This window comes from Gigantopelta aegis, unplaced genomic scaffold (assembly GCF_016097555.1).
Source record: "Gigantopelta aegis isolate Gae_Host unplaced genomic scaffold, Gae_host_genome ctg2592_pilon_pilon, whole genome shotgun sequence".
In the NCBI taxonomy this organism is placed as follows: Eukaryota; Metazoa; Mollusca; class Gastropoda; order Neomphalida; family Peltospiridae; genus Gigantopelta; species Gigantopelta aegis.
Genome location: NW_024532964.1, coordinates 43,977 through 62,596, shown reverse-complemented (window position 1 = coordinate 62,596; position 18,620 = coordinate 43,977). Strand labels below are relative to the sequence as shown.

General features: G+C 33.4%; 1 protein-coding gene across 1 annotated transcript; it reads right to left on the bottom strand.

Annotated features, from left to right (window-relative positions):
- Window positions 1–15,676: 15,676 nt before the first annotated feature.
- On the bottom strand, window positions 15,677–17,882 carry LOC121391525. The gene is made up of 2 exons (XM_041523122.1): window positions 17,829–17,882; window positions 15,677–16,372 (listed from the first exon to the last, which is right to left on the bottom strand). The coding sequence occupies exons 1-2, from the start codon at window positions 17,880–17,882 to the stop codon at window positions 15,677–15,679; spliced, it is 750 nt and encodes a 249-aa protein (XP_041379056.1).
- Window positions 17,883–18,620: the final 738 nt, after the last annotated feature.

The window sequence follows — 18,620 nt, the reverse complement described above, 5'->3', positions numbered from 1 at the left end:
CTAAAATATTGATTACATCTGTATACATTAAAATGTAAAGTAAAGGTAAATGTAATATGAAAGTAGGAACTTAGTATTGGTGTTGTGTTGCACAATCATTGATTTATTTGGGGGAATATTTCTGTTGTAAATACAAAGATAAACCATACCTAACCCACATTCTGACCTGTATGAAGAATTTGAACACAATAAAACATGGAAGGCACAGGATGAATACTTGGGTTTCTCCAATAAGGTAGTCTGAAATCCAAATAAATTTGGAAACTGCTGTTTCATTATATTAGTCTTTGTACAATGTTAATGATAGTGTATGATAAATCTTTTCCTTACATAAACATTGACAATCACGTAACTTGAAATTAAGGTGTTTCACCCACCATAGATCATCCACTTTTGATTAAATTAACAAACTATAACTCAAAGTGAAAAAGAACAATTAAAACACTCACTTTCCCAAATAATTATTCATTAATAAGTTAAATCAGTCCATACAAAATGGTAAAAAGAACTATGGCACAAGAGAATTGCAGAATATATTGGCAATTAACCTTATATAATTTATTGGAGTAACCTACCTTTTATCTTTGCACCATCGTTTACAATTGTCATTCCCCTAAGTTGATCAGGTTTTCCTTTAAAGGCATCATCACTAGTCAATGCTCTATTGAGAGTTAAAATTACTTACTTCTACATTATATAAAAGCAGATACCATTCATTTTTCCATCTTTAGATTTTCCTCTAGTCCTTACACCTGTACTATCCACTATGTTTATGGATGCAACTTGTATTTGATAAAAAGTAAATCCACTTAATTAATAGAACCAAACTTACATACCAATTTTTGAGTTGAGAAGTCACCAATGTCATCATTAGTCACTGTTCCTATTGAAAGTTAAAATTACTCAGTGCTACATTATACAAACAAAGATAGTTACCATTAATTTTTTCTGCTTTAGATTGTCCTCTAGTGCTTAAATCTGTACTATCCACTGGTCTATTGATTAAACTTGCATCTGTTTAATTGTAAGTTGTATATAAAGCATATACATTACTAAAGTAGCCATGTAATATAATGTCGCTGTTAATGTTTAGGAATCATAAAACAATTAACTTATCACATTAAGTGTACTTTGCACTGTAATGTAGAAGCAAAAGTTACTGCATCTCCTATAAGATGAAGAGAAACCACCACATCTGAAATTTTCAGCAGTAATTGAGTTTTATTTTGATAATTAATGTTTATTTATCACTAGGAACATTTAACAGTGACGAATACATTTCATTTTAACATACTCTGTGTACTCGCTTCATTTTTTATTAGGTGCACCATTGTTAGTTCCAGCTCCTATATAAGATGAAATTCATGGATAAAAATTGCTTTAGAAACATTAATTCTTGATAATATTATGTATTATAATGACCTGCATAGCAGTCAATAAGCTTTAAACTATCTTGTATACAGATACATACCTCTCATTTGTAATTTAGTCTTTATTATTGCCCTTTTGTCCTTCATTTTTTGTCTTTTCTCCTTCTTCTTGTGTTTATCTAGCTTTGTTTGTTCCTTTTCTTGCAACCATTTGATATTTTCAATACTAGTTTAACTCATCCAGAATTTTTCTTGTCTAGGTCAAATATTGTGTTTGGGGCCATGGGAGTATGAGGAATTTTGAAATAGCAGAAACAGGTTTACACAGTGCTTGGTCATAACTCTGACCAAGTGAAAGTAATACATGATGATCCTTATTGCATAATTTGTGAGGACTATACAGAGGAATGTACATAATAGTTTTATAAATAATTTTACATGTTGACAGGTATTTTCAATTGTTAGGTTAACATATAGAGCAACTCTATGTTATATGACTTGTGGTCACACGATCCATCAAGTGAGTTTCTATATAAGCTAAATTATTGTTAAACTTCCTTTAGTGTATTGATTGTTGTTATCAAGAAATCTCTTAGTTGATTGTGATGAAAACACTCTACAAATCTACCTGACATTAGGTTTGTAACTATTTAATACAATGTGGTATTATATATTAAGCATTGTATAGTGCTTAAAACGTAGGAAAAAGCTGTGAAAGCAATTGTTGCTGCATTCCTACATTGTTGCTATTTCTGAAAATTCTTTTATTTTTTGTAAAAATGATTTTAATCTTACTTATAAAGTTTGGCTTTGGCAAATTTACTACTTGAACATTAAAGGAATAAAAAGACTAAATGACCATTAATAGTTTTTTGTTCAGTTTTGAACAATAAAAAATAAATTGACAATTTACATATACTAGTTCATTCCTTTTTGTTATTTCTTAATTAACACAACTCAATATAAACTATATATATATATGACCAGAGAGTAACAGGTGTTCACAGATTTATTCAAACAAGCTGTTTTTCATTCATAAGAAGTGATCATAAAGATGGACAAAATGTTTAGAGTAGTGTCAAGATTCTTTGATGTGTGTAGTTGATGTTTAGGGTTTATAAAATATCGATAAATTATTTAAAAAATTATAAAATATATGGACGTTGTTTTAAAAGCGTTAGTTTTGACCTGATAGCTTCTTTAAAAAGTTTTGTAATAAGATATGCTTATTTATTTGTGTGTCGTACATATTAGTTGTGTTATACATATTATATGGCACATAACCTTATTTTGCAATAGATACTATGTGGTCAGGTCAAACCATTGCTCTCACTACACCAAGTAGGGAAGAATGTGAGGATGTGATGCATTTGCTGAAAGAAATGAAAGCGAAAGGCATTGTCATATAATTTTCCAGGAGTGTTATCCTGACACATCACTAATGGTGTTGAGTGGACTTAATAGATGTCTATTAAACATTTTTGTGATGCAGAATACCTTATTTGATTGACCCTGTGTTTGTCAGTTATCTGAACAATTACCTTGCAACACAATTATTACAGAAATGCATTTCATAAACTCATCTCTTCCTCCAAATTATCTTGAAACGATAATGAGATCTATATCTTTTAACATAACACTCATTGGACTTCCAATCATTGTGATCATTGGTAATATAAACATTACAGATAATGACGTATGTCATATCTGTGACATGGTAACTGTTAACACAAGACTAGAAATACCTTTAATCTCCCACTGTCCACATATACAAAATTTGCAGAACAAGAAATGACTAAAGTATTAGACAAAAAGAAATCACTGAAAAAATTAATAATAAATGATGTTTGGCTTATCAATTGTTGATTCTGATATCTTCTGACCTGTCAATACCTAAAATGTGAATGTATTCTTGTATGCTGCTTCATTATAATGAATGAAACTTAAATAAATTGTTGTGTACATTGCTTTTTGTCACAAAGTAGTCGCAGTTATGTATGTTCTTAGATGTATTTTTTTTGTTAATTTAATTCTTAACCTGAAATTAATCACTCTATTACTTTTTTTCACTTAGATTATGTAATTTTTCAATTATTTGATCATATATCTTAGTTTCTATATAAAGAGTGAGTTCTTGTCATGTAAAGTTAATCACTTGTGATAAAAATCATCTCTCTTTAAAAGTTAAACTTGGTTACATCACACTTTTAATAATAAATTTATGTATTTGTGAATTCACTATAATTGACATGTGTTATAGAAACTGGTTATATATCACCAAAATTTGTCACAAAGTTTACAATGTTATAATATACTCATTTTACATTGCTTTAAAAGGACTGAAACTCAATTCACTATGCCAAGAATTAGATGGAACACATGAAGATAAAAATAAAAATGAAGGAAAAATGGAAATAAGTAACCTAATATAAATAATGGAGTTGATAATTAACATCACACTGAAAACCTATATTCATATATGACCAAACCTGTTTCAACAGCTGTAAATGCAGCTGTCTTCGTCAGTAACATATAAATGAGACTACAAAAACAGCTATATAAACTCCTTTAATCATATATGAATTAAGACGAAGTCTGAATGAGCTTAAAAGTCTGCTGGTTATTTAGCAGGTTCCAAGCCACATATTCTGGCTGAGCTATTAATTATATTGGACTTATTTGAAAGACGTCTCATAAATGTTTTTTATAATTTTTTTTCCTAGAAAAGACCTGGGAATGTGACTGTTAACTTCACTCTAGAGATTCATCAATTTACATGCATATGTACTAGAAAAGCAAGGGGTATATTATTATGCAAAAGCAACCAATAGCACTAGATACAAGCTAGGTGGTAACTGTATTAAGTCTTCAGGTAAACATTGAAGGTGAGAATGACAATAGGTGAGGTATAATGTAATCACACCCTATTAGTAAAGACACACCCACAAATCTGTATTTAAGTGCAAGCCTCACACCCACTCATCAAGCTTTGATAGCCACACCTACTAACTATTACGGGTGTGGCTTATTTTGACCACACCTCATTTTTAAATAAGCTCTGGGTAGTCACATTTCCCACCCAAAATACCTTAGTATGCTAGCAATGAGACTATAATTAGTTGCTTGTGAATTCCTCAGCTCTGGACAATATACTCACCTTTTTCCTTTGCCCTAGAGGACATAATTGTTTAATACTTTAACTTATTCTCAAATTCGCCTTACAGTTAGAGATTAAATAATTGTGTACAACATATAAGGAAGTATACATAAAGATACACAGACATTACCAATACTATCAAATGTAACACTACCAAATATAACACTGCCAAATGTAATACTGTCAAATATAAGACTGCCAGTCATTATATATTACATGTCAAAATGTATGCTGTTAACTTACACCCCAGACTCTTTGAGATAGAAGAATGTCCTGAACCTTGATTGTGATGTGCAGCCACACTATAGAAAAAAAATTAAGAGTAATAATAATATATTATACCTTAATGTAAACTAGTAGCGTATGCTGTAAACTTACACCCCAGACTCTTTGAGATAGATAAATATCTTGAGCCTTGATTGTGATGTGCAGCGATGTTATAGAAATAAATGAAAATTAAGAGTAATAATAATATATTATGTGTTAATGTAAACTAGCAGCGTATGCTGTTAACTTACACCCAAAACTCTTGGAGATACATAAATATCTTGAGCCTTGATCGTGATGTGCAGCGATGCTATAGAAATAAATGAAAATTAAGAGTAATAATAATATATTATGTGTTAATGTAAACTAGCAGCGTATGCTGTTAACTTACACCCTAGACTCTTTGAGATAGATGAATGTCTTGAGCCTTAATTGTGATGTCCAGTGATGCTATCGAAATAAAGAAAATTAAAAGTAATAATAATATATTATGTGTTAATGTAAACTAGTAACGTATACTGTTAACTTACACCCCAGACTCTTTGAGGTAGATAAATCTCTTTAGCCTTGATTGTGATGTGCAGCGATGCTATAGAAATAAAAGAAAATTAAAAGTAATAATAGTATATTATGAGTTAATCTAAACAAGTAGCGTATGCTGTTAACTTACACCCTAGACTCTTTGAGATAGATGAATGTCTTGAGCCTTGATTGTGATGTCCAGTGATGTTATAGAAATAAAAGAAAATTAAAAGTAATAATAATAAATTATGTGTTAATGTAAAGTAGTAGAACATGCTGTTAGCTTACACCCCAGACTCTTTGAGCTAGATGAATGTCTTGAGCCTTGATTGTGATGTCCAGTGATGCTATAGAAATAAAAGAAAAGTAAAAGTAATAATAGTATATTATGAGTTAATCTAAACTAGTAGCGTATGCTGTTAACTTACACCCTAGACTCTTTGAGATAGATGAATGTCTTGAGCCTTGATTGTGATGTCCAGTGATGTTATAGAAATAAAAGAAAATTAAAAGTAATAATAATAAATTATGTGTTAATGTAAAGTAGTAGAATATGCTGTTAGCTTACACCCCAGACTCTTTGAGCTAGATGAATGTCTTGAGCCTTGATTGTGATGTCCAGTGATGCTATAGAAATAAAAGAAAAGTAAAAGAAATAATAATATATTATGACTTAATGTAAACTAGTAGCGTATCCTGTTAACCTACACCCCAGACTCTTTGAGGTAGATAAATCTCTTGAGCTTTGATTGTGATGTGCAGCGATGCTATAGAAATAAAAGAAAATTTAAAGTAATACTATATATTATGAGTTAATGTAAACTAGTAGTGTATGCTGTGAACTTACAGCCTCGACTCTTTGAGATAGATGAATGTCTTGAGCCTTGATTGCAATGTCCAGTGATGCTATAGAAATAAAAAAAATTAAAAGTAATAATAATATATTATGTGTTAATGTAAAGTAGTCGCATATGCTTTAACTTACACCCCAGACTCATTGAGCTAGATGAATGTCTTGAGCCGTGATTGTGATGTCCAGTGATGCTATAGAAATAAAAGAAAATAAAAAAAATAATAATATATTATGAATTAATATAAACTAGTAGCGTATCCTGTTAACGTACACCCCAGACTCTTTGAGCTGGATGAATGTCTTGAGCCTTGATTGTGGTGTCCAGTGATGCTATAGAAATAAAAGAAAATTAAAAGTAATAATAATATATTATATGTTAATGTAAACTAGTAGCATATGATATTAACTTACACCCCAGACTCTGTGAGATAGATGAATGCTTGAGCCTTGATTCTGATGTGCAGCAATGCTATAGAAATAAAAGAAAATTAAAAGTAATAATAATATATTATATGTTAATGTAAACTAGTAGCGTATGCTATTAACTTACATCCCAGACTCTGTGAGATAGATGACTCTCTTGAGCCTTGATTGTGATGTGCAGCGATGCTATGGAAATAAAAGGAAATTAAAAGTAATACTAATATATTATGAGTTAATGTAAACTAGTAGCGTATGCTGTTAACTTACACCCTAGACTCTTTGAGATAGATGAATGTCTTGAGCCTTGATTGTGATGTCCAGTGATGCTATAGAAATAAAAGAAAATTAAAAGTAATAATAATATATTATGTGTTAATGTAAAGTAGTAGCGTATGCTGTTAGCTTACACCCCAGACTCTTTGAGGTAGATAAATCTCTTGAGCCTTGATTGTGATGTCCAGTGATGCTATAGAAATAAAAGAAAATTAAAAGTAATAATAATATATTATGTGTTAATGTAAAGTAGTAGCGTATGCTGTTAGCTTACACCCCAGACTCTTTGAGGTAGATAAATCTCTTGAGCCTTGATTGTGATGTCCAGTGATGCTATAGAAATAAAAGAAAATTAAAAGTAATAATAATATATTATGTGTTAATGTAAGCTAGTAGCATATGCTGTTAACTTACACCTTAGACTCTTTGAGCTAAATAAATGTCTTGAGCCTTGATCGTGATGTGCAGCGATGCTATAGAAATAAAAGAAAATTAAGAGTAATAATAATATATTATGTGTTAATGTAAAGTAGTAGCGTATGCTGTTAACTTACACCCAGACTCATTGAGCTAGATGAATGTCTTGAGCCTTGATTGTGATGTCCAGTGATGCTACATAAATAAAAGAAAATTAAAAGTAATAATAATATATTATGAGTTAATATAAACTAGTAGTGTATGCTGTTAACTTACACCCTAGACTCTGTGAGCTAGATGAATGTCTTGAGCCTTGATTGTGATGTGCAGCAATGCTATAGAAATAAAAGAAAATTAAAATAATAATAATATATTATATGTTAATGTAAACTAGTAGCGTATGCTATTAACTTACATCCCAGACTCTGTGAGATAGATGACTCTCTTGAGCCTTGATTGTGATGTGCAGCGATGCTATGGAAATAAAAGGAAATTAAAAGTAATAATAATATATTATGAGTTAATGTAAACTAGTAGCGTATGCTGTTAACTTACACCCTAGACTCTTTGAGATAGATGAATGTCTTGAGCCTTGATTGTGATGTCCAGTGATGCTATAGAAATAAAAGAAAATTAAAAGTAATAATAATATATTATGTGTTAATGTAAAGTAGTAGCGTATGCTGTTAGCTTACACCCCAGACTCTTTGAGGTAGATAAATCTCTTGAGCCTTGATTGTGATGTCCAGTGATGCTATAGAAATAAAAGAAAATTAAAAGTAATAATAATATATTATGTGTTAATGTAAGCTAGTAGCATATGCTGTTAACTTACACCTTAGACTCTTTGAGCTAAATAAATGTCTTGAGCCTTGATCGTGATGTGCAGCGATGCTATAGAAATAAAAGAAAATTAAGAGTAATAATAATATATTATGTGTTAATGTAAAGTAGTAGCGTATGCTGTTAACTTACACCCCAGACTCATTGAGCTAGATGAATGTCTTGAGCCTTGATTGTGATGTCCAGTGATGCTATCGAAATAAAAGAAAATTAAAAGTAATAATATATATTATGTGTTAATGTAAACTAGTAACGTATACTGTTAACTTACACCCCAGACTCTTTGAGATAGATGAATGTTTTGAGCCTTGATTGTGATGTCCAGTGATGCTATAGAAATAAAAGAAAATAAAAAGTAATAATAATATATTATGTGTTAATGTAAACTAGTAGCATATGCTGTTAACTTACACCTTAGACTCTTTGAGCTAAATAAATGTCTTGAGCCTTGATCGTGATGTGCAGCGATGCTATAGAAATAAAAGAAAATTAAGAGTAATAATAATATATTATGAGTTAATGTAAACTAGTAGCGTATGCTGTTAACTTACACCCCAGATTCTTTGAGCTAGATGAATGTCTTGAGCCTTGATTGTGGTGTCCAGTGATGCTATAGAAATAAAAGAAAATTAAAAGTAATAATAATATATTATATGTTAATGTAAACTAGTAGCATATGCTGTTAACTTACACCCCAGACTCTTTGAGATAGATGAATGTCTTGAGCCTTGATTGTGATGTCCAGTGATGCTATAGAAATAAAAGAAATTAAAGTAATAATAATATATTATGTGTTAATATAAACTAGTAGCGTATGCTGTTAACTTACACCCCAGATTCTTTGAGATAGATGAATGTCTTGAGCCTTGATTATGATGTCCAACGATACTATAGCAATAAAGCAGAAATAACAAGTAATAATTTATTATAGGGTGAATGTTACAAGATTATATTGACAACATTACATTAGTTAGTATTACATTTGGCAGTGTTACATTTGGTAGTATTACATTTAATTATAATGTCAAAGTACCAGTTAATGTATATAAATTTTAATTATTAACACACTTAACAAATACTGAGTGCTTCATCTGCATGTGTGTGAGTGTGTGTATATGTAACATACAAGATAAGGTAATACTGTTAAGTTATGCAATATAATATTAAATATATATACCATTACACCGATATCCAAGTTGTATATCTTGAAGGACAAGAAATCATATTATCAGTGATTATAATTGAGACTATTGCTATGTAATGGAATATGTTACCATGTCATGTTGATATCCCACAAGACTAAAGGTTGGTAAAATCTGGAAATTATCTAGTATGGTGTATAAACATGAATATAAAACAAGAATATTTATTAACCTTTCATTATTATTAAGGAGATAGTATTAGTGAGAGATATAGTAATGTGAGATATTATTGAACAGAATGAAGTGTACATGACAAATGTGAAAAGAAGACACAAATAAATCAAGTAGTAAGTTTAAAGTTGACTGACCTGTACTCTACTGTAGTCTACAGAAGAACACAACCTGTAATATTGATAAAACATGGTGCAACATTTTACAGACTAGACTTTTACAAACATTCCAGAGACCAGTGGGAGTATATAAATCCCAGTCTGTTCATACTGACAAAGAAGGAGAGAAGACACAACATTAATTATAACACAGTCTTACATATTCTACATTATCCAGGAGTTAGCACATAAACTTGACTCTATATTCTACTCCAATAACACCTGTGAACTAGAAAGATATCAATCTTTTAAAATAGAATGAGAGACCTTCAATCTCTTTTCAATTCTTGCAGCAGTAATGTCAGTATTTTAATTTTATGGCGGCAACTGTATGTGTTCACGTGAGTTGTATTATACTGAGTCAGTATTCTACGCCTGTATACTATTCACTTGAACCTGTACAGTTCGCTGCTAAAATATCGAATTACTTACATTGCAGCTGCAAGAGGTGAAGAAGGATTAAAGGTCACTTGATTGTCGTGTTTACTTTTTATTTTATGGCAAGAATAGACTCATGGTTTATAACAATACTTTATGACACAATGATGTCTTCTATTGTGTTAATATAAGGTACACATATAAATTCTGTATTAATTAGTATATTAATCAAACAGTATTTAAGTGCTACTGTTAATACGAACAGCTTTGTGTAAAACAAGAAGGATTTACAAGTAAGCTTCTCACCAGGTCACTATTTTTATGTTCTCTGTTACTTGATAGGATTATATGCTAGTCCTATCTCCTGGATAGCAATGAAAGGTTATTACATATTGATTATTCATACAAACATTTATACAATATAGTAGATACCAAATCACTTCCAGAGTATTTAATTTGGTGTTATGTGAGCCACTAGCAGATTTAATATGGTAACATAATGTAGCAAGACACTTAATTACATTCAGTAATGATATATTTCTTGTTCTGTAGACAGTTTTCTTTGTGCCTATACTACATATTGGTGAAACAATTTGGACATTTAGCTATACTGGTGTAATGATTACTTGAGGTACATATAGTTTATGCTGTTAGTAAAATCATAAGAGCAACGTATGACATAAAATTGTATTTCTTTATCTTTTGAGTTACACATACACATACAGGTTAAAGTCTTTATAATTTGTAAGTTTTTTTATTTGTTAATATTACTGTGGAATAGTACTTTAGTAATAGTATGTTGTGGTACTGCCAAATGTACGACTGTCGAATGTACCACTCTCCAATGATATACTGTCAATATATTGTAATGTAATATTAGCCTATATTACATAATCACTCTTTAATTTTCTTTCATCTATACCTTGGACTATAGGACATCAAGACACTTGTTCATCTCTATATCTCAGAATGTAAGTTTATAATGTACATTACATTGACTTATGATTTAATGGCACATTGTTAATTCTTATTCTGTTTTTTTTATATAGCGTTGTTGGTGTCTAGGATCTAGGTGTGGTAGTAAGTTGAGGTAACATTAATGTATGTTTGTTTAGAATTTTGATTATATACTATTTCATTTTTTCTTTTTAGATCTTTATGTTGCTCTCTCAAGCCACTTGTTGTTCATCTTGACATCTGAGTGTGTGAGTTAGTAATGTACATTATAGCATTGTGAATTTATAGCATATTATCTTTTTTCATTATATACCTTTGTTGGACTATGTGATCTCAAGGAACTTGCTCATCTTTTCATCTGAGGGTGTAAGTTGGTAATGTACATTATGTTAACTTATGATTTAATGGCACATTATTACTTATTTTTTTTATTTATATAGTGTCATTGTAATCCAGGATGTAAGTTTGAGGTAACAATAATGTATGTTTTATTTTATATTTTTATTATATACTATTTCATATTGCTTTTCTCTTTTCACAAGTTTACAGATCTTTACATTAGGGGTCACAGAGTCAAGACACTCAATTATCTCTACATTGAGAGTGTAAGTTCACTCATACTTTACATAAGGTCAAAAAGTGTAATCATTAGTAGTATATCAATTTAGAGTGGTACATTCAACAGTCATAAATTAGGTAGTGTGTACTTGTAATTAAAGTAATATGCAATTATATCTTCTAGAACAAGGGACAAAGGTGAGTATATTGTCAAGAGAGAAGTCTAAGAAAGTCACAAGGAAAAGTCATTTGTCTCATTTTCAGCGCCATGTATCCCAAGACTATTCTGGACTGACCTAGAACATAAATTAAAATATGAGGTGTTGTCAAAATAAGCCACACCGAAAAGAAATAAGTAGGTGTGGCTAACAAAGTTGGATGAGTGGGTATGATACTTGCAGTTACACTTATATTCTGGGTTGACCAAGGGCATTAATTAAAATATGAGGTGTGGTCCAAATAAGCTTCACCCAAAACATAAGTAGGTGTACTGATGCTTGATAGATGGGTGTAATGCTTGTAGTTAAGCTTACATTCTGCACTAACCTGGGCCATTATTTAAATATTTGATCTGCTCAAAATAAGTTAGACACAAATAGATAGTAGGTGTGGCTATGAAAGCTTGAGGTGCGGGTGACTTTACCAATGGGTGCAGTTACAGTGTAACCCATTGCCATTTATACCTTAGGTTTGCTAGGATTACCTGCTATGAGTAGAATTCTATTATATGTTCGTTAAAAAATAGATTCTCTATTGCTATAACCTCTACCATGACAATCCATTTCTTAGCTTTTCTCAGTGTTAAACCAAACCCTCTTATATCAGTCAGTTAATATATAATATTAACCTTTGGATGAAGGTTACTATGCTGTGTGGCAGTCCCAGTGATCAATAGGAAGGAATCTTCAGTACTATGTTGGAGGCTCTGCTGGTGATTCAATAAGGTTGATTGGTGCACCACAACAAACCTCTTTTAAATGTAATAGAAATATGTTTATAATACTTCAGAACATTTTCAACTCTTTGATTTCACAGTATTAATTGATTAACTTTTAGAATTACTTTGCATTTGTCTAAACTGTTATAAAATCTTTCGATAACTCTTTATATCCTCTTTATCAACTTGAATTTTGGCCAAAAAATATTACAACTGTTTTTTTCTCTAATTAGGATATAGATTGTGTATAACCCTTTTTATTTAGCAATTGAAAAATGGTAATATTATATATAAATGTTGTCAACCTTCCTATAACCATGAATATGAGCTAGGGCAGATGAGAGATTATTAGAGTAAGAGCCACTCCAGGTAACTTAAGGCAACACGTTTTTCTTTTTTTTATCATTAAATCCAATTATACATATACCAGAAAATTTATAATAAAATTGAAGCCTGATAAATGTCAACATACTGCCGGCCTAAGACCAACGGTCTTAAAGAGAGAGAGAGAGACAATAACAAAGGAATAAACAATGAATAATAATAATGATGTTAATAGTAATAATTACTAATAATAGAGACTAAATGACAAATGAGAAAACAAACAACCGCACAAGTAATACTAGAGATTAGCATCAGATGAGAGCAACAGAGCAATTTTACTCATGGGACGTTTGTATATACCCTTGACAGTCTTGACCGTGGCAACACGAACTAATCCATCCTTACCAGGGTGTACTTCAGTGATTCTGGCAATTGGGCATTGAGTGGGAACAATACCATCTTGCTTTAACAACATTATGTCACCAGTTTCCAGATTCTTTGATTGGTGACGCCACTGATTGTATCTGTTCAATGATGTTAGATACTCCTCTGACCATTGTTTCCAGAAGTGCTGGACTAAATTCTGACACAAATCCCAGTGCTTGAGCAATGAGACTGAACGATATGAAAAGGCTGGATCTGGGAGAGAGCACATTGATTGTCCGATCAAAAAATGACAAGGTGTGAGTATCTCAATACTATCCTCATCAGGTGAGTCAGTATAGACCAAAGGTTGGGTGTTGAGACATGCCTTCACTTGTGTTTAAAACCGTAGTAAACTCCTCAAATGACAGTTTGACATCTCCTATGATACGTCTGAGATGAGTTTTGGTGCTTTTGACGAAAGCTTCCCACAATCCACCAAAGTAAGGACCATGTTCAGGAATGAAACGCCATTCAGTGTTGTGAGAAGAGCAGAATCAGATATGATACCTTTGCTTTGCTGCTGCTTGAGAAACTCATGGAACTCCTTGATCTCACGATTAGCTCCAACAAAATTCGTGCCATTATCACTCCAAAGAAGAGTGGGATAACCTCGACGAGCAATAAAACATCTTAAAGTAGCAATGAATGCTTGACTCGTGAGATCTGACACAGCTTCTAAGTGGACCGCTTTGACTGAGAGAGACAAACACACAAATGTATGCCTTAATAATTGTGGGCTTACGAATCATACCATACTTAATCTTGACGAGTCCAGCATAATCTACTCTACTTTTTCTGGAAGACAGAACCAGGTGTCACACGTTCCAAAGGTAATTGACCCAATAATTGATACTGGGTTTACATGTGTAATGACGACAAGTAATGCAATGATGAACAATAGAGTGTACAGTTTTCCTCATGTAGATAATATGAAAACAACTTGAAAGACTAGAGGACAAGAGTGTTGATCCAGCATGTAACATGCGGAGATGTTCTGAGTGTATAATGAGCTTGTTAATGAGGTGTTTACCATGAATGATAAATGGATGCATCTTTGATAGGATAGACCAGAGTTACTCTCTCAACCTCCTACACGTAGTAAACTATCAAAGTCAATGAAAGGGTGAAGAGAGAGTAGGGAGCTATTATTGCTGAGACTGCAGTTCACTTTAAATTCAGCAATGTCAGAGGAGAAATGATCCTCCTCTATCACACGTATCCAATACTTCTCAGCAGTATCAATTCTTCAACAGTGAGAGTGGGTGAGATAATATTGGATCGACGACAATTATTCACAAAATGTAGAATCCAAGCAGTGACACGCTGGAGATGAGTGAATGAAGTGTAGTGATTTAGAGGAATGACTGGAGCCTGTACTTGTACTGGGATCACAAGACATATCTCTTTCTCCTCTTCCTCTATTGTTTCAACTGTAATGTCCTGGTGAGGCCAATTATCAGAGTCCATGATGAGCCAAGGAGGCCCCTCCCACCAGAGCTTATGCTCCAATAGTTCCAAAGGGAAAAATCCCTCGAGAGGCACAATCAGCTGGATTCTCAATTCCGATAACATGATTCCATTGATCAGGAGAATTTGATCTATGATGGAGGAGACACAGTTTCCTACATAGGTTTTGAATCTTCTAGGATTTCCAGAGAGCCAATTTAGCACGATTGTACTATCAGTCCTTGCAAAGACGTGTGACATGGGTAATGTAATACATCCTTTACATGAATGAGGAGACGAGCGAGGATTTAAGCACTACAGAGCTCAAGACGAGGGATTGAGAGTCTCTTATTGGTGATACCTTTGTCTTAAACATTACCAGAGACACGTGTACCTGATTGAATGAATCAAATGCTCTCAAATAGACTACGCCAGAGTAGGCATTCTCAGAAAGCATCACTAAAGCCATGTAATTGGACAGATATGATTTGTACATTCTTAGGAAAGTAACAGCAAGAGATAGATTTGCAATAGAGAGAGATCTCTAATCTCCACCGGGTCCAGGCACTTTCAATTTCTTCAGGTACAAAATCATCCCAGTCAAAATGCAATTCCCATACTCGTTGCAGTAGAATCTTCATGCTAATTATAGTAGGAGAGAACCAGCCAAGTACATCAAATATTGTAGCTACGTTCGAGACAAGAACTCTCTCTGTGATTTGCACACACAAGGAGAGCTCAGGAACAATGAGTCGGAAAGTGTTGGTAACAGTATTCCAATTCAAACATAGTGTCCTTAGTGTAGGCATTAATATCAGATATAGTGGTGCACATTAGTACTCTCTAGCAAATTAGGTGGTATGTGTTGTAGTACCTGGTCATCACTTGAATTCCATTTTCTCAGGAGAAATCCTCCACAAATAAAACAAGTCACATAACTCCCTTTGGAGAATGATAGCTGTCTCCACGTCATCGATCAGCACCTGTCAAACAATCATTCCCGTAAAAATGAGGTCTCAACTGTCTTGGCTGCCATTGGGTACTCATGGGAGAAATCCAGTGCATTTTGCTTGACTGCCATGTTGGCAGCAAAGGATGAGGCAGCAACTCCAAACGTGACTCTTGTCATATGATAATCTTGGATCTTGTCATTGGGTGATGATCTCCACACAAAATGATGAAGATTTCGATCTTCCTCAATGGAATTTGATAGCTCGTACATCTTACTGACATCAGCAGTGAGAGCAATATGAGACCTAAACCTGAGTAGAACATCAATCAATGGAGGATGTATAGTGGGTCCAACAAGAAGAGTATCATTTAGGGACACTCCTGTAGAGGACTTGGCTGAGGCATCGAATACACCTCTCACTTTAGTGGTGGTACTGGATTCTTTGTAGACAGCATGCATTGGGAGATAGAATACTTCTTCAGGGGGTTTGTACATGTCTATACTGGGCACAGATTCTGGATGTCCCAGTTCCATGTAATCCTGCATGACAGTTTGGAATTTGTGAAATTTATTCCTTGAGTTAGAGAATGCTTTTACAGCCAGACCTTTTAGGAAGGGGAACCACAAAAGATCCGTCTCAGCACGACAATGATGAGTATCAAAATGTTTCACCACAGTACGCTCCTCAAGTGTGAGAGTGGGTTTAGCTGAGGGTGATTCCTCAATCTCCCAAAACCTCTTCAGAATGTCATCACATGATAATGTGAATGAGTGAAACGTAGTCACATAGAGTTGACTTGTTCTGCTCCCATGATTGTTTCAGTGTTGCCACTGAGAACCCAACCAAATTCAGTTTCCAGAGCAACAGGTGCTCCAGGAGGTCCCATCCGCTGGCCCTGACGTAATACACTGACAAAAATGTCGGCCCCAAGGAGGAGATCAATATGACCAGGTAATCCAAATGCTGAATAAATATGAGGTGTGGTCCAAATAAGCATCACCCAAAACGTAGGTAGGTGTAGTGATGCTTGATAGATGGGTGTAATGCTTGTAGTTAAGCTTACATTCTGCACTAACCTGGGCCATTATTTAAATATTTGATCTGCTCAAAATAAGTTAGACACAATAGATAGTAGGTGTGGCTATGAAAGCTTGAGGTGCGGGTGTGACTTTACCAATGGGTGCAGTTACAGTGTAACCCATTGCCATTTATACCTTAGGTTTGCTAGGATTACCTGCTATGAGTAGAATTCTATTATATGTTCGTTAAAAAATAGATTCTCTATTGCTATAACCTCTACCATGACAATCCATTTCTTAGCTTTTCTCAGTGTTAAACCAAACCCTCTTATATCAGTCAGTTAATATATAATATAACCTTTGGATGAAGGTTCTATGCTGTGTGGCAGTCCCAGTGATCAATAGGAAGGAATCTTCAGTACTATGTTGGAGGCTCTGCTGGTGATTCAATAAGGTTGATTGTGCACCACAACAAACCTCTTTTAAATGTAATAGAAATATGTTTATAATACTCAGAACATTTTCAACTCTTTGATTTCACAGTATTAATGATTAACTTTTAGAATTACTTTGCATTTGTCTAAACTGTTATAAAATCTTTCGATAACTCTTATATCCTCTTTATCAACTTGAATTTTGGCCAAAAAATATTACAACTGTTTTTTTTCTCTAATTAGGATATAGATTGTGTATAACCCTTTTTATTTAGCAATTGAAAATGGTAATATTATATATAAATGTTGTCAACCTTCCTATAACCATTGAATATGAGCTAGGGCAGATGAGAGATTATTAGAGTAAGAGCCACTCCAGGTAACTTAAGGCAACCCACGTTTTTCTTTTTTTTTATCATTAAATCCAATTATACATATACCAGAAAATTTATAATAAAATTGAAGCCTGATAAATGTCAATATAGTGCCGGCCTAAGACCAACGGTCTTAAAGAGAGAGAGACAATAACAAAAGAATAAACAATGAATAATAATATAATGATGTTAATAGTAATAATTACTAATAATAGAGACTAAATGACAAGTGAGAAAACAAACGACTGCACAAGTAATACTAGAGATTAGCATCAGATGAGAGCAATAGAGCAATTTTACTCACGGGACGTTTGTATATACCCTTGACAGTCTTGACCGTGGCAACACGAACTAATCCATCCTTACCAGGGTGTACTTCAGTGATTCTGGCAATTGGGCATTGAGTGGGAACAATACCATCTTGCTTTAACAACACTATGTCACCAGTTTCCAGATTCTTTGATTGGTGACGCCACTGATTGTATCTGTTCAATGATGTTAGATACTCCTCTGTCATGTATTACGTCAGGTCCCATCCGCTGGCCCTGACGTAATACACTGACAAAAATGTCGGCCCCAAGGAGGAGATCAATATGACCAGGTAATCCAAATGCTGGATCTGCAAGAGACAAATCTGAGATATGACTCCAGGAAGAATCAAAGGGGACAGAAGAAACAGGGAGATCACATGTGACCTTAAGCAGAACTATAGCAGTGAGATCAATCTGCTTACTGCTATCACCATAAAGAGGTGTGATTCGAAAACTGGCAACAGACTGAATTGGTGATCTGGGGGTTGATGACCCTGCAATACCAAAAATGTGGATAGTCTGAGGAGAGCAAGGGAGCTGAAGATTTTGAGCTGGGCACTCAGAAATAAAGGACGCTGAAGACGCGTTGTCGAGTAAAGCTCTTCCCTCCACGAATGGTCCATCCCTGGCTTTGATTAAAACACGACATGTCATTAGAAGTGAACTTGATTGTATTCTAATGCCTGAGTTAGCCGACACCTGAAGAGAGGTGGGAGGAGGAGGAGCAGAAGTACTCAAGTGATTTGAGCCAATGTGTAGGAGATTATGACGTGGGTGTTGACATCTCTTACATCTATGTGAGGACTTACAATCCTTCACAGTGTGTCGACCATTGAGGCAGTTAATA